The sequence below is a fragment of the Neodiprion lecontei genome, chromosome 4 (genome assembly GCF_021901455.1).
Source record: "Neodiprion lecontei isolate iyNeoLeco1 chromosome 4, iyNeoLeco1.1, whole genome shotgun sequence".
Lineage (NCBI taxonomy): Eukaryota > Metazoa > Arthropoda > Insecta > Hymenoptera > Diprionidae > Neodiprion > Neodiprion lecontei.
This window is the reverse complement of record NC_060263.1, coordinates 31,978,663-31,996,308: the sequence shown is the minus strand read 5'-3', so window position 1 is coordinate 31,996,308 and position 17,646 is coordinate 31,978,663. Positions and strand designations below refer to the sequence as shown.

Here is a 17,646-nt window from a genome sequence, read left to right as displayed (position 1 = left end):
TTTTGCTGACGATCACTCATACCAGTCTGGATATAACTTTATGCAATAATATGTTTATCGGATGATGATTTTTTATCATGCTTACAGCTTTCGAATTACAAGATCAATTATTAGTTCAAGGTAAAAAAACTGACGAAAATTTACTTGGAAGTAATCTGGATACTACTGGTCAGCCTAAAGTGATTTCTCCATCAGCAAGTATGAGGTCTCGTCCTCAAAGTTTTGCACAAAAACTGCGGAGCACTGGCAAAAGTGTGAAAGGCTATATCAATTTGAGTGAAGGTGTAATCACCCCTAATTTTGGAGCCAGTCCGAGTGGATCTGGCTTAGATAAATTCAGTGTTTTGTCAGATAAATGTAAAGATACTTCAAACTTGACGCCAAAATGTTGGAAGACCATTTATTACCTATTGGATTTGTACGCAACACGGCCAGAAACCAAGACAATCACACACAGGTTTTCTATACCTGCTGATACGTCGGATAATTCGAAGAGTGGCAGAAAGATGGATAATTTGAATGAAACAAAAGATGCTGATGTTGAAAAGGGACTGAGTCAAGACCCTAGCTCTACACCTGTTCCACCACCAAAAGAATTGAGTACGTTTGACCTTTGAGTAGTAGGAATAATACTGTTTTTGATTCTGTAGTAATACTTAAATTGTCTGACCTTGTTTTTACCTAAAATTTCCAGATCTCATCACAGGTGAACGTACAAGATTGATAATATTTGGCGTAGCTAGAATACATAGGACCAGATTGTTGGCCACTTTGAGCGGTCTGAAACTGGAAGCAGAAATAACCAGTCTACATGCAAGTTTAACACGTCGGAAAAAGTCTAGACCAGCTAGCTCAGAATGTAGTTTAACTGGCCAAATTGGTAGGACAATGATTGTATTGTTAGAGGGAGTTGCTCCAAATCAACAAACTGTGGTGAAAGTCACTGTTGGAAAATCACAAGCATTGTATTCAAGTATTACAAGACGACAAAAAGATAAAAATAGTGGATTACTGACAATTGGTGCCGTCAATATCGATATACCTCAACACCCTGTAGCGCTTCATGGTATGATGACGAGAGGTAGTAAACAACTTTCATCCACTCTACAGGTAAGCATATATTACACACATTCATTTTTTATTATATTCACTCCGTTCTCAACCTTAATAAGTTCTCTTGACCAATAGGAACTCAGAGTTACTAGAACCTCGTCCCGAATGTCCCGAGGTCAGCAACCAGAAGAAACAGATGGTGCGTCCGGTAGTCCTCATCATTATCCACCAGCACCTCCGGTTGATGTAGAAAAATCACGTCCAGTATCTAGTTTACTGGAGCCCATTGTTATGCAATTCAATATAATTCTGCAAAGCTTGAGCATAACTGCGGCACTATTGCCTTCTTTACAAGCTCAGTACAAAATGGACCAAGTCAACAGTTCTGGGATAACAGGAAGCAAGGCTAAATTTACAATAGACTTACCTCATCACAGCCTCAGTTTTACAACAAAGCTACAGGTAACTGAGGCTAACCTTCCCTCTGAGGCAAGCATCGAATTACCCAAAGTTCATGTATCAGCGGAATATATCCAAGATGGAAGTAGCAATTTGAACGATAGTAAAATTGCTGGTATGTCCTGATTTCAATTATAATGTCAAAAAGAAATGAGCACGAGATGCTTTGTTACTAGTGACTAAGTGAATTTTCTTGTTTTTTTAGACGGTGTTGTGTTAAGACAAGGCAGCTATCTCAGTGCCACCGCAGATATTGGTATATTCGAGCATTCTTTGACTACGGATCTGTTGAATCACTTAGTCTTTGTTCAAAAAGTCTTTATGAAGGAAGTCAATGAAGTGGTTCAAAAAGTTTACGGCGGTGAAAAGCCTGTTCCTATCTGGCTGGAAGATGAAGAACCGACGAGCACTAGTTTGAAGAGAATCTTGTTCTCGTTGGTAATTCGTATAAAGGTATTACACGTTTACAAAAAATGTTATCAGGGTAAAGTCGTTATATTTCGAATGTTCCTTGTTGAATGTTACTTGGTAGGTATACCTTATGATTGTACCAAACATACACTTTCTGAAATAATAATCTCGATTTTAAAGCATACCTCATTAACAAGTTTAATGTATATTGTATGGACAAATATTTGGGCAAGCTTAAGGCAGCTAAATAATTCTTCATAATTTACTTTTTGTCCAACCTGCACCCAAAGTATGTCTTTCCGTGCATGTAAAGTGTGCGCAAAGTGGCATTTTCCCAACCGGTGACAAATGAGCGGGCGCAAAATGCTGGCGGGCGCAAATAACGTATCGTAAGCGGGCGCAAGAATATGTTTTGCACCCGCTTCGACGAATGACGGGCGCAAAATGAAGTGGTGTACCGCGCGAACGAATACGACCTAGCACCGCCACGCGTCGCATTCTTTGTGCACTCAAAAGCAAACTTTCGGTACAGGTTGTGGACAAAAAGTATCGTGTGCACTATGAGCGGAAAGCGATGTACGCTCGTGCGAGTTTCAGCTGAGGCTCGCACTCGCGTCAATCGTTCACTTTCCGCCCTAGATACACAATCTACTATTTCTTTCATTTTATTATCTCATACGTAGCTCACCCAAATTTTGTCCACAATTCCAAGATATTACAATTGGTCTGCACCCAGTTAAATTAGAGATTGTATCTTTTGCAGCGCATTCAACTTACAGCTACAACACCTACTAATTCTGCAGTTCGTTTAGAAACTGGGGCTGTAGAATTTCAATTATCGAATAGAGTACAGAACGTCTCTGGGGCTACCCAGCCAAATCCTTACATGAAATTGTTTGGCAAAGCACAGGTTGATATTAATCTGAGTCTGGGTCAACTACTGAAGAATGTCATGTTTGAAGAGGCAGAACCAGAATTTCAGCAGTTTGCGTTTTTCAATACTAGAGTTGGCTTACGAAACGCATTTCAAGAAGAAATGGCCCAAGGAGAAGACAAGGAAGTGGTCTTAATTACGCTAAAACGACCATTGATCTACATTCAGCCAATGGCAGTTGATAAAGCGATACTTGTATGGTTGAATTATAAAAATGCTTATGAATATTGGAACGAAAAACGTGCAAATTTGAATAAAGAGGTGCTAACAGCCACTCAGCAAGTTTTTGAAAAGGTGCCATTTGGGCAATTGACGAGTCAATTAAGTGCTCCTCATTTAGGAACATTGTTCTTACAACTCACTGTTGACGATATGGGAATCTGTGTACCTTTAAATTCACTTCCACCAAACAATTGGGGTTTGAGTAGAGGCTTATATGATGGAGAGTCGCGTGGAGCTGTTGTCGTAACACTCGAAAGTACAAGTATCTCTGCATGCAGTAGTGGCAGTCTTGTCAGCAAAGGAAGGTAGGATATTTCATTGATGAAGATTAATTACCAAACACTGTATAATATAATAAATTATAATATAAATCTTTGTGTTCAGGTTTGTTGGTTTATGTTTGAGATTTGCTGAAGATTTTGAGACTTCTTTGGATGATTGGAAACCTGATATGACAGATAGTAGCATAATGAATTTATGCGTAGTGTCAGAAGGAACATACGAAGTATGCAGTAGAACTGTGGCACAAAAACAAGATAAGTCTGGTGAGTAATGTATGTGATTCACTTGTAATTGAACATTCTGCTAAATGGAATTTATTTTTATAGACAATGCGAAGTGGCTACTGAATGTTCAATGGCAAATGGAAGGTGTTGATATTCATCTTGATGTCAGCGTGGGGCAACAATTATCTGCATTAGGTCATACTTTGACAATGTTGACTGGCTCGGAAGAGGACGATAATCATATAACTGTTGATTATGATAGTGACGATGCTGATGAACAAGAGAACAGTACTAGCCAGGTTAAAAAAAAAGTATGGTTTTGTTTAGTTTCCTTATTTTTGATTTGTGATGTACTAACAGTGGCAATCTAGGTATGTGGAATCTTCTCTGAGTAACCAATTTATAACTGTTTAGTACTTGATGCCATGTGAATGTGTACCAAAGTATATTTTACTATTGTTTCCACTTTTTTGAAATCATTTCACATATCATTTCTAAAAACGACTTGTACCTAACTAACTTACTTCATCATTATGCTTTGTTACAATTATTCACTTTTTTTTAAAATCAATTTTGATAATAATGGTGACTTCATTTTTTAACTTGTTCCCATTTACAGGAAAGCATTCTAATGAAAAAATCAAAGAATTGGACCGACAATCTACCAGCTTTCGTATACGATCCCTCTCTTGACGCGAAAAAACGCTCCAAGTTGATAGAAAAAGAAATGAACGAACAAGCCAAAATAATAAATGATCTACGGTCACTAGGTGCATCCCACGGTACCATTGAACAAGAAATGAAAAGACTCAAGGAACTAGAAGTTATGGTATTTAAAGATTTTCGAAGGTATACCCTAAAAAAATTCTAAATAGTTTCACAGAAACATTTCATGATGCGAAGTATTCATACGAGGCAACTTCAACTTATTAACATTTTCACAGAGATATGATACAAAAGTTGAGGAGACAGTCTGTGAAGGCATCAGGAATAAAAGGAAAGTTAGGTCTTGGTAGCAAAAGTAATGCTTATCGTTCTCGATCATTTATTGTTCCATCACCAACACCTGAGCATCAACTTGAAAGCCCCGAAGACTTGAATGCTGACGTGAACTCTGCTAACTCTGCAAGTTTTGAAAGCAGTCCAAGAAGTGGTCCAAGCCGGTAAATCATTAATGCACTGAATACTAATTTATCACCAGCATTTATTTTGTTATAGTGTATGTTGGAAAATTACAATCATATTTCATTCGCAGATCGGCATCGCTGAGGGTTAGAGGTCTCAGTGGTCCAAGAGTTACCTTCAGTGATACCCATACAATGTGCAGGTATGTCTTTTATTCACTTCATTTCAGCAACTGAAGAACAAAACCACAGTGTAATGAACAGAATTGTATCTTTTGATAGACAGTCATCATTACCAAGTGCCGGTTCTGAGTTGAGTTTACCAGAAGGAAATTTAGAATGGCCAGATTCAATTGATATTGAAGGGGAGCAAGTGGAATTACGAAAGAAACACAGAGATACAAGCTGTGCTTCTAGCTACGATAGCATGGAAGGAAGGTATACGCTATATAGTTTGATTAAACTAAAAAGCAAACTAATATTCTTGACTATTTATGCAATCCTTGAAAATATTTTGATTTATTTTTGTATGTTGATATTATTTAAAAAATCTGTGTACTTATGTTATCACCTTTGTTACATACACGACTGAATAGACATATATTATGAGATTGTGTTTAATCTTAGTCAATTTGTAGTGCACCGCTCCTTGATTCATATGTGAGAGAACAAATGTCGTCAACTTCCTCACCACATATTATATCCCAGAAACCTCAAGAACCGAACATCGATTTTGAACTTGATGTAAAAGTGCTTATCAACAGTGGAAAGTGTGTACTTCATACCAAAGATTCTGCTAGAGAAGATGAATTAAAGTTGTGAGTACTGAAGAAATGGCTATGCCAAAATTGTCAATATGTCTTCGTCTTTGTGCACAGTAATTCGAATTGGATTAACACTTTGCCGTCCGGCGACACCACAGTGGTGACGTGCGCAAACTGTTGGCCAACGGCCGGCGACAACACAGTGGTGACGTGCGCCAACTGTTGGCCAACGGGCGGCGACAACACAGTGGTGTTGTGAGCACAGTATCGCTCGGGGTCGGTGGCAACACTATAGTGTCTTTAGCTTTCTGCTGGTGTTTTGTTTCGGTAACAATAAGTTACAATATAATAAGTAACAATAAGTTACAAGTGATCAAAGAGATTAGTAAAATTTAACAATTTATAATCTCCCGATAATGTCAAGAACGGCCGGCGACAAGTCAAGTGATCCGAATAAGCGCTGCCGGCGCCAAGCGAATAAATATTTACGAATCGTGCGGACGGCAAAGTGTTAATATGTGTAGAGTACTCTGTACCTTGATGTCAAAAAACTACCTACAAAGCATAAGGTAACAAATCCTTAATTATTACAGGCTAAGCAGAATGAAGAAAGAGAGATCCTGCTCTGGCGGAACCTTTGAATTTCAGCCAAGCAGCCCTAGCAGTAGTAGACGGCATCTTAATAGTAAAGAAAAATCATCTGCATCCAGTGCATCAAGGCTCAGATATCTACAACACACCAATGTTTCATTAGTTGACCTGACTATATTCCATATACCGGGACTGGATGTAAAGGTAGGGTGTCGTAAGCATGATTATAGTGATAAAAAAAATTAATCGTTTGATTAAGTAACAAAATATTTAAGCTTTTATCACTTATTATTTCAGGTTCATTATGAATCCAAAACACTTCTTGAAGAATCAATATCCCCTCGATTGTCAACGGATAACAACTTGTTGAATCCGTTATCGGCGACCACTCTTCGAAAATCCGGTACTAAAAAAGCCAGCCTTTTTGCATGGATGACTCTTCAAAGTATTCCAGAAGAAACAATCATTAGCCCGCATATACTTGAATTTCTGGAGCAAACTTTGGAACCTATACCAAGCAAAACAAGTTTTCATACAGGTGGACAAACAAACACTGTATTCACTACGGAAAATACAGAAAGTTCTTCGTGGGCTGCAACAGCTGCAAGTGGAAACTATGTTTATGCAAGTTTCCCGGTTGATGTTATCGTTTACTTCCATATGCAACCCTCCACTTTTAGGTAGAATGTATATCTTTCACTTCACTTATTTGTCAGAAATATGAATACAATATGTTGAGCAACATTTTTTTCCAGATTTTCATGCTTACCAGTATCTCGTGTAGAATGTATGCTTCAATTACCTTCTCTGGATATTGTGTTTTCCTCTAAACGAGCGGAAGAAGAGTTGACTGAATTTAAAGAGTACAAATCTCCGTCCACTCAGCCAATTGGCAAAGAGAGCGGCTCAGCAATTGGCGGTTTGTCAGTAACTGGCTGTCTTGCAGATTTTTCTGTTTATATATTTCATCCTTATGGTGGTGGGAAAAAATCCGCACTAAAAGAAGCTCAATGGTCGCCATTATCGGACAGCGAACGAAAGGATTCTTTGAGTATCAATGTTGAGTTTGTGAAGTTTCATTTATCCAGGAGTCGAAAATTAAATTTTCCGAATGAACAGATTAAAAAAGGCACAGACACCAGTAGGGCAGTCATAAGGTTTTCAAGTATGTTTTCAATCCTACTAAAAATCATGTATTACATGAGTTGGAAAAGTAGTTATAAATCTCGAAATCATTGATTTCACTGCTATTTGAAATTTTAATTGATCTTCTTGATCAGAGCTCCATTATTTTATTTTCTACCATTTATTTTACAGCCATTGTTGACATTGGATCAGCTTCATTTAAATATGACATGCGTCGATTGACAGAGATTCTTGCCTTCCCTAAAGCGTGGTATCGTCGTAGCATTGTAAGGCGGCTCTTTCTTGGTGACCTGAGTACAGCCTCTGCATATTCTGAGGGTGACGACAGTCCCCCACTAAATCAAGAAGAAGCTGTCATGGGTAGCTCTTTATTACGGCACTATGACAGGCCTGCTGGAGATACTTTGTCACGTTCGGCACCTGAAAGAAGCCCTACTTTGAATAGAGATAAATTAAGACTGAGCTTAGAGGCTGACATGCCTAAACAATCCAGATTGAAAGGTAAGTCAGATTACATGTGTCGAGTTCAATATCAGTATGGACTTTAGTATTTATTTTCAACATCTGTCTATTATTATTTTTATTTTCAGATATTGGTAGAGGCTGGAGTTTCAATTCAGATAAACAGACACCGTCGGAAGTTAAATTACGAGAATCAGCCTGGGAGACTCTGGTTCTTTTTGCAGTTAATTTTACTCGATTAAATGTTCATATGAATATGGGAAATGTCATGGGTAACGTGATGTGGATGACCAAAGATTTTCGAAGCGATGGAAGACTCTCTATTGGTAGCATTGGGCATAAAAATTTGTATATTGGTGTGGGATTAGGAGGATCAAGCTTAGATGCAAAAGGTGGAATTGTTGGTGGTACCATTGAACTCAGTAAAATTGACACTTACAGTAAGTAGTAGATCAGACACGATCAAGTAAACGTTCTATTTATTTTTCTGTGCGATTTAATTTCAGCACATCGCCAATATTTTTTTTTGAATAAAAATTATTCTAAACTCTGTTTTTTTGAAAAATTAGCTGACAAACTTAGAGTTACAGTAATTTTCATGAGACACAGTTCATCATCATATCGTACAGTTTGCGGTAGAATCTTGACATTTTTTGAGACTATAATGTAATATATTGAATAGAAATTGTGCTGTCTTGAAATTATCCAATATTAATTTGTGCGTACACCACTGATGAAAAATAAATTCTGAAATAAATATTTTCAGTCCACATTTGTGAAGAACCGGGCACAGAACCTGATCATACAGTCGGATTGAAATTATTTGCTCTTGAATTACGCTTAGACTACATGGGGACCAGTGTATTAATGTCAAGAGTATCGTCACTAGATGTAACGCTCAGAGATGAGTGGAAGATTAATAGAACAAACAGTGGAGATGCTTTTATGCCAACAAGACGGTCAGTGTTCTTCTGTATAAAAAAAACCTGCACTTGTATGAGAATCGTTAATTTATACATAAACTTTTTTAACATGGCACAAGTTCGACAGTTATCACGTTACCTAACATCTCAAACTTGACGTTTTATTTTTAGGCCAGCCATAATTTTCATGCACGGTGATTTGGGTTGGGATCAGCTTCAAATTATAATAAGTAAATCAACAACTGCAGATTTATTGAAAATGTTCTATAAATTGGACGAGTTTTTCAGCCAACAATTTAGGAGTAGTAAAAGAGTTTTTAGCTCACTGCAACCGAGGCATCAAAGAATAAATAATACTAGTTTCAAACGAAAGCAACAGAAAAAGAGAACCACTCTTGAAGGTACGATCATCATTTATATGATTTATATAATTTCTACACAAATAGAGATTATTTCAATATTATCTAGGCCCATGGACATTGAATCAAGCTGCAGTATCGGATGCACGACATCATAGACACTGGCAACGTGTGTTATCTCAGGTTGCCGGTCTTCAACTTGGGACCTTAAGGTTTTCCCTACCTTTTAATGGTACAGTTCTAGGAGGGACAATGGAACTACATGGTTGTAACATTAGCTTAGCCTGCTTCCACGGTATCAATTTCAAGAGTAAAAGTTGGGCGTTGTTTTCACTGAAAGAACCCTGTATTAGCTTCGCCACTGAAGCACAAGAGATACCAAATGTAGAGTGTGAGTATATAGTTGATTATTCAACAGGTGACGTAGTTTGATAGCATGCAATGAAGATAAAACATGATTTACATCTATTATAAATGCAGCACCAGACACCTGCGATGTACATGTTGTACAAACGCTGACTATAAGTCTTGGCCAACAACAGCAAGAACAACATGCCAGACATCATTCTATGGCAACCGTATGCAGACTAAGTCGCAGTGTTTTATTTCCTCCACAATTTAAATCACTACAAGAGTGGTTCCACTATGCCTTTGCCAATAGCGAAATAGATGGTGAATATTAGTATTATTTTATCATTATTATCTATTTCATAGAGATTTACTTCAACTGATGAGAATTTCATTTTTATTCACAGGAGTCGACAGATTTCCATGTGTTGAAAGAGAAAGAACCGATAGTACGTCTGACAGTAATAATGCGCCAAGGGGTAGAAGTACTTCAACAACATCTGGAAAAATGCAAGAACATTCTCACACTAGGGAAGTTATATTTGCCTTACCATCCTTACAACTGCATCTGAAAACTGAGCATTTGCAAAGTGCTAGAACTCCAGATGTGATTGGTAAATGAAAGTTATTTATTATCAGTGTTTCATAATTCTTATTACTTTGTGGCTCATATATATGAATCATTTAATTTCAATCGACCTATTTTCTATTACCAGAAGTGACACACTCGCTTTCTCTTTCTGCATCCTGTTATTTTCAGCATCTGAACTTGCATTATTGTATATCATTATTCTACATAATATGATTAACTTGAAAGAGAATTAACTTACTTGAACAACCATTGTTTTAGTGGCAAAATTAATTTTCGCACCGTGCATAAGCACATACATTACTTTTCTCCATGTCGTAATTAGAATAATTTTTTTTTTCCTTCAAATCTCAGTAAAGTTTTTCTGAAAATAGGATTACATACTGTGTATATATTTCCGTATGTACATACAAGTACGTAACAAAGTTGAATATTTTCGGTCGCATTGATATTATTTTTATATAATTCTCTTTTCTCTATATTTTAGGACTACCTAAGCATATTTTGTATAGTAAGTACTTTGTGTCAATCAGAGTAAATTCATAGTATTAGAATAGTAGGTTGCGAATTCCACTTATAATGTATGTATTACTAAAGCTGTTGGAATGGATGTAAATCGAGGACTATTGCTTGAAACTGATACTGTGCATGAAGCAATCATCCATCAGTATGAATATACCAATTACTATGAATGATCGATCTATTTTTCATCACTCAGTCTACATAGTAACCTTTTTCTGGAAGTCCAAATTGCTGTATTTTAGCACTATTTATCAAATACAAGTACAAATACAAATTATGCAATGCTGTACTCGATATTTAATATCGTGGTGACCCTATAAAATAAAGCTGACATTCTCTAGAGATTCATCTTATAGTAACCATAAAAAAAAGAACCTAAAAATATTCAATAGTTGTAGAATCTTGTAATAGCCAAATTGACAAATTTTGCATAATAACAATGGGCTTTGCGTGTAGTTTGCTTATAGTAATAACATTTTTGAGTTTTGCGTTACTAGTATGTTAAATCAAAGGTTAATACTGTACAGCGAGAACATTGTTACTTAAAATGATCTATTTATAGGTGAGAAGCCACTGGTGGAATGTAGTTTCATTACTGAATTTGAGGATCATATATTCGTGACTGTTGACGCCGAGGCCTTCTTTTTTCTACACGACCTTATTACCTCTTACGTCAAAGAAAAGGAGAGAGTGGTAAGTATTTTATTTCAATCAATTAGAATACGCATGTGTCTAAAAAAATTAAGCTACAATTCTAATCTACAAGATGAGCCACTTTTATTGTTTTCTCCAGCACGCAATGCAGGGCGCCAGAGCATACAGTCCAGACCCGCAAGAGAGACGGAACGCCAATTTAAATACTTCTAATGCCTCGACAACATCGGCTGTAACTACTGAAGATGAACGAAAACGAAAGCAATTTGACCCTGCCGAAATGTTCATTAAGGATTGGAGATCGTACAGATGCAAAACATGGCACTTGGAGCCTACTGTTAGGTGAGTATCATCGGGGTCAATTTTCTTGATTCAATTGTTCATACACAGCTGATTTGTAACAAAGAGTTTTAGCCTGAGTATAATTTTGTACCTCATGCTTATATTCAACTTCACCATACGTTCTAGACTATTATCATGGGCTGGGAAAAGCATAGAGCCTTACGGTATTGATTACATATTACAAAAACTGGGATTCGCTCATGCACGAACAACAATTCCAAAGTGGATTCAGCGCGGATTTATGGATCCCTTGGATAAAGTACTAGCTGTACTGATGATACGAATGGTTTTGGCTGTCCGTGAAGACACACCCGATGAAAAGGATCGTAAAAAAGAAAAATAAGATTCAAATAAAGCAAATATTACTCTTTATTATTTTTATTACTACTGTTCAGTACGATAACAAGAAGTTTTTGCAATTTGCAATTCAGTATCCACACTTCTAGTTATGAAAGCATTAAATTCAAATATTGTAGAATACTTTCACGTTTCTACAGACATAGCTTCAACGAAAAACTTGATTAAAACGTGTGTATACCAAATTTACGATGAGTCAGAAGTAGAATACAGAAATGACTTAGTGAAATGTAACGTAAGTTGAGAATGGGGATGTTTGTATCAGAGATAATTACATAACGTTTTCCTATTTGTAGTTTTACTCAAAGTTATGGAATTGAATTAGAATTCTATACCTGCTATACATATGCTGTTGTATATAATACGTAGAGATTTGAATATTAAGATCATTATAATTGACGTTTTCTAAAACAATTATTAAGCGTATCATTTATTATGTGCAGCTGTACACCGATCAATAATCTGTATTTTTTTTTCATGTTATATACATGTCTGATGGTTTATATAATCTTTCTGATATCCAAATAGGTCAGATTATGTATATCTCTTTGCAGATTGTAACACAAGTTTTTTTATACTCACATTTCGATTGTACTTTGAGATTTTGGCCTAGACGATCAGTTACTCTAAATAAACGAAACGTAGGAGTACGTTTGTGACGTCACAGTTATGGGCACCATTAACAGTTTTATTGTTTGGGTTGTACCGAAAGAAGAGTTCAATAATGAGAGATATTTCAGATTGCTTTACAGATAAACGAGCTAGCGGTTTGATATTTATAAATTTCATATATTTTTGGCAAAAAGGATGACGCGAATCAAATTTCTTCACTATTTAAAGAGTTCACAACTATGCATTAATTCACATCAACTAAACCAAAGTCTCAAAGTTCAAGATTCTCTTTTGTTATTGTAATTGTAATAGGCTATAAAATGAAAAAAAAATCCGTTAAAGTATGTACTGTTAGTTTTTGTACCTCTTGAATAACTAAATGACACGATGCGATTCGTGAATCAAATTGATATTAAGTTAGAAGCAGCTTATTCGACATTAGTTACATTCCACAAAATGTCAGCTGATCTATCTTACAAACCTTATGTTGAGGAATGGTTTTCAATCCATAATCAAGTACAAATCTCTGCAGCTGCTATCACGGCTTTACGGCTTTCTCAGAAATCCAAGCCATGCAAGTTTTCATAATGCAATTTATATTATTTATGGAGATTTGCCATTCAATTTGGGGATAATATTTTACGGTGATTCCATTAGGGAAAGGCCACTTTGGACTCCAATTAATAAACCGAAAATAAGCAGAAGCCGTATTGGACACAGACCGATTAGATACCGATATGTATTGGAGACAGCCCAATTGAACACCAGCTGTGTTACGGGCAGGGCCCCATCAAGCCCCAAAGATTGAATAAACGTATTTAAATGCTTGATTAAAACCAAAATTGTCAGACGTGAAAAAGTAATGCTGACATCCCATTTTTAGATCGATGCGGAAAACGAAAGACGGTCCTGTCTGAAGTCTGAAAATGGGACTGCAACATTAATTTTCTAAGTCTGAAAATTTCACTATTAATCGAGCATTCAAATATATTTATTCAATTTTTGAGGTCTGAGGAGGCTGTACCCACAACTACGCTGGTGTTCAATCGGAATTGTGTCGAATAAATCTTGGTGTCCAATACAGCTTCCAATTAAGTTTGATATCGACTAATGCCGGCGTCCAACCGGGATTCACCCTTTTATTATATTTGTTTCTTACACTCGTACTCGTATCAGTACTTGCAATAAGATAACTGAACAAAAATTTGACTCATTCAAAGTCAAGTAAACGAAATACCTATGTGAACGAAAATTCAACGAATCTTGATACTGTGCTTTACTTTTTTAGTTATAACAGTACAGTGCTTTGAGACCCATAGTCGAAATTGAAAATAAAAAGAAACCCATTAATTCCGCGTCTACTATATACAAAAAAATTCACCAGTAGGGGAAATACAAAGTAGAGAATTATAATGAGAGCAAGGTACATATTCGAGTGAAGCTTATACATCACTCGATGACGATAATTTCATCCATGTACAAATGGAATTTGAGTTGTAATAATTCCATTATTACTTGTTTTCTTACGAATCAGTTAACGTAGCGGATACACATTGACCGTGAATTATGAAACAAGATAAACTCATTGTACAGATTCATGTATTTTTTTTTAGTATTCTAGTGGTATGCTCCAGATTAATTTTATAATTGTCTTATTATGTACAAAATGTAAATTTTCACTTATTTATAAATTTGTATGATATAATAGAAGTCATCATTATTTATTGTTATTGTTGTGATAACAATACCAAAATTATAATAAATGGACACATTATATATATAGGTATATATATATGTGTAGCAAATACTGAGATCGAAGTATTGGACATTCAATGCTTGAATTATCCCTAGACCGAAAGGTAAATTATATATGTGTTGATGATCTCTTAATTATTTTACTTCACGTAAGACTTGTGAATGATTAGTTTGTTGTTAATGCGTAGTAGATATTAGCATTAACCTATCATTTTGGAAATAACGTGGAATTCGGCGAGGAGAGTATAGATTGATTGAGCAATAACCAATGAACAAATGTTTACTCCTAGAGCAGTATCATTTATTCTGCTATGAGTACAATAATACAATTTTCGTATCATAGATTTGTAATGATAACATGTTTATTATTATATTACTGAATATGTTTGCTTTGCAGATATATATATACACACTCACACATATATACATGTCTGGATGTGTGTGTATATAATAATTCATATTTATATAATGAAATATACATTACACTGTATATCTTAATAATAGTTAACATTAATTTATATTAGCCTTTCAATATCTACTGTGACAGGAAGTTTCAAGACTAGCAAAGTAGGTATTTGTTTTTTATAAAAAAAATGACGGTTTGCTGTAAAACAGGATTAGTATAAAAATTAACAAAATTACCCTTCATTTTTTACAGAGAATCAATTAGAAATATATCGAATGCGTCAAGGCAATAGTTGCTTTATTAAATGTGCTATCAAATTATGGAGCAAAACAATATTTACTTGTATACTTATTTACCGTGAAAATCAAACCACAGATTTTCTATTTTTAATTCTTGAATGTGAATATCTTTGAAATTACAACGTTAATTTTTCACACATATTTCTTTAAATTCATATTCATTACAGAAAGTGATTGAATAGTTTATTACGATTGGAACTATCAGGTTCGATAAATTCATACGTATACTTTCTACGATTGTAGCACACATTGTTACTTATTCAAATAACACGAAATTGAACCATTTTTTCCATCCATACTTTACAGCTACAACTTAAGTAACGGTAAATACTTTTTACTAATTCTCAAAGTAAATATGATTTGGCGAACATAAGAAAAAACGTTCAGAATTTACGACACTGAAATGTGCTGTTATAAGCGAAGTTTAATAGAACTTTTTTGACGAAAAATATGTGTTCAATTCGGAACAGGCGTTCTTATATATTACATTTATCACTTGAGACTTAGTTTTAAGCTAAAGAACGCTACAGGATTGCGTGAGATTGCAAATTTCAAGACAATCTAGCACTCTGAATCATTGTACGGAATTACTATTATAAATAAGCCGGCGATAATGAAAAATCCGCAAAAATAATATCGGACGCGTATCTTGCTTTCAATGTCACTTTATCAAACCTAATCAATGTATGCAATTAAAAGACTATCCACTTTCTCCGGTACAAAATTTGCTACAGTTATTGCAACTCTGATCAAATATATGTACAAGATTTTAGAAAGGTAACCGGTTTAATTTGGTTTAACGGTTGAAAATATTTGTTTACAACGAGATTGTTTGTGTAAAATAATATAGGTAGATCAATGTGGATTTTTTAATGAGATCCAATTATATAACGAACTAGGCAATTCAGGATTTGACTTCCATCTTGGCAGAGATAGTATATGTGTGAGAAGGTATATTAAGTATATTTAGGGCAAACATCGTTTACCACAGTAATGAATATTGAAATTGTAATAAAGTATTATACAATTCAGATGATACAATACTTTCAATACTACATGAGGCAATAACAGAAGCCTTAACTCAACTTATTGTTAAATTACTTCATATTACAGTTTGAATCATATAATTTATGTAATATATTACTAACGTGTATGTACAAACCACTAGTGTCTATAACTTAAAGACTAAACATTTCTATCATTACGGTTAGTTTGTAGTTTGCAAATTCAGTTGCTAATGAATAATAAATTTACATATGGGCCACAATGATGGAGAAATAGTACAAATATTATCTAACTGCAAAGTCAAATTTATTCACAGCTTTGCTGGTCTACTTGATTCGTTGAAACAAGCTATCCGCTAAAATTGCATCTTGTAATTCTTCACAGGTAATTTTAATTCAATATCGAATTATTTGGAATAAGAAAATGTATAAATGCATATTTTTGACAAATAAGTATTATGTTTCATTTATAAAATTTTGAGAGTTGCAGTTTGCATAACTTTTTGGCTATAATTCATGTAGTCTCCGAAGAATACTATCAGACATTGAAGCACTGATTTATAAATTTTCCAATTCATACTGATTGCGATTATACCGTACTTGCACTTGCACTGTGTTTGGTTCGAGATATAATTAACATGTACTTCCTTATATTTATCGCTTATCATAGAAAAACGATGATGATGATGATGATGATGATGACGACGATGCGGACGACGACGATGATGATAATGATAATAATTATGAAAATAATAATAACAGAACAGTTTTAATTCACAGGTCAAAATCATAAATACACCACGAAACAACTTAAAAGTTAAAGACTTATAACTTATATAACAGTGAAAAAATGTACAAATGTGTGTTCTAATATTTTCATACTACACAGTAGAATACAAAAATGGAATAAGTAGACTCATATACTTTGTTCTGAATATGATGAATCTTAGAGAAACGGTTCTTTCACTACTTTGTATGAAAACCTCTAATAATATTATGTAACACTTGATTTCTACTATATAACTTTTGGAACTATTTAATTATTTTATAGTATAACAGATTTTTTTAAATACTATAAAATACTTTGAATAATCAATTGTAGCTTACTACCCAGTAATATGTATTTTTCATGTCCATCATTTTTCAACAAGTGTATCAGAAATATTTTTACATAGTCTCTATGTACGGATATGTCCATCTACATACACGTGTTTCTTTCTTACCAATGAACTATGAAATTTTTGCATACTCAATCATCAGTTTAGGTACTGCTTGGACGGCAGAAAATATTGTGTGTTCGTAAAATAACAAATACATAAAACATATCGAAATCAAGTTTTTCTTTTTACGTTTCATGTGAATAACACCCATCAGTCAGTATTTTATTTCTCGAGATTCGATCAGTTAGGATCTAAAAAATATATTTGAATCCAACGTAGTCAATTTATAATACATACAACAATATATTGCATCAGGATTCTCTCATTTTGAGATTTGAGTAAATTAACTTACGTATCTTTTTTTAGGTATCATTAACCGAAAGAGGACACACGTAATGTAGATGTAGAAAACTTTGTCTTTTGTTTATGACGAACTTTGAAACGTAGAATATATCAAGCTCGATTTATAACTCATAGCACTTTCGAAACATGTGATGCACAAATTTTCTTCATTCTTCACAGTCACGATAAAAGTTTAAAGTAAATTCCATATAATCACCACCATGTTGGCTGTTGCATAAATTCTGTAACAGAAACCAAATATTACAAGAAACTGATTATAGTAGAGTACTGTCGTTTAGAAT

At 34.7% G+C, this 17,646-nt stretch overlaps 2 protein-coding genes across 10 annotated transcripts in view; one reads left to right on the top strand and one right to left on the bottom strand.

Annotated features, from left to right (window-relative positions):
- Positions 1-17,245, top strand: part of LOC107220982 (transmembrane protein KIAA1109) — a 35,414-nt gene extending 18,169 nt beyond the window's left edge. Inside the window, exons 26-51 of the mRNA XM_046737524.1 lie at positions 88-600; positions 695-1,110; positions 1,189-1,627; positions 1,718-1,965; positions 2,687-3,384; positions 3,464-3,624; positions 3,688-3,896; positions 4,205-4,434; positions 4,530-4,748; positions 4,841-4,912; positions 4,974-5,147; positions 5,348-5,527; positions 6,067-6,268; positions 6,362-6,744; positions 6,820-7,229; positions 7,382-7,711; positions 7,801-8,112; positions 8,439-8,631; positions 8,767-8,996; positions 9,064-9,345; positions 9,435-9,626; positions 9,710-9,916; positions 10,379-10,402; positions 10,976-11,106; positions 11,207-11,409; positions 11,536-17,245. Coding sequence (XP_046593480.1) covers positions 88-600; positions 695-1,110; positions 1,189-1,627; positions 1,718-1,965; positions 2,687-3,384; positions 3,464-3,624; positions 3,688-3,896; positions 4,205-4,434; positions 4,530-4,748; positions 4,841-4,912; positions 4,974-5,147; positions 5,348-5,527; positions 6,067-6,268; positions 6,362-6,744; positions 6,820-7,229; positions 7,382-7,711; positions 7,801-8,112; positions 8,439-8,631; positions 8,767-8,996; positions 9,064-9,345; positions 9,435-9,626; positions 9,710-9,916; positions 10,379-10,402; positions 10,976-11,106; positions 11,207-11,409; positions 11,536-11,752 — 6,875 coding nt within the window. The 3' untranslated portion in view covers positions 11,753-17,245. The remainder of the gene's footprint in view (positions 1-87; positions 601-694; positions 1,111-1,188; positions 1,628-1,717; positions 1,966-2,686; positions 3,385-3,463; positions 3,625-3,687; positions 3,897-4,204; positions 4,435-4,529; positions 4,749-4,840; positions 4,913-4,973; positions 5,148-5,347; positions 5,528-6,066; positions 6,269-6,361; positions 6,745-6,819; positions 7,230-7,381; positions 7,712-7,800; positions 8,113-8,438; positions 8,632-8,766; positions 8,997-9,063; positions 9,346-9,434; positions 9,627-9,709; positions 9,917-10,378; positions 10,403-10,975; positions 11,107-11,206; positions 11,410-11,535) is intronic.
- Positions 15,288-17,646, bottom strand: part of LOC107220983 (myelin regulatory factor-like protein) — a 50,710-nt gene continuing 48,351 nt past the window's right edge. For all 9 annotated transcript variants that reach the window (XM_046737534.1, XM_046737531.1, XM_046737526.1 and 6 more), the window contains exon 18: positions 15,288-17,586. In XM_046737534.1, coding sequence (XP_046593490.1) covers positions 17,512-17,586 — 75 coding nt within the window. In that variant the 3' untranslated portion in view covers positions 15,288-17,511. The remainder of the gene's footprint in view (positions 17,587-17,646) is intronic.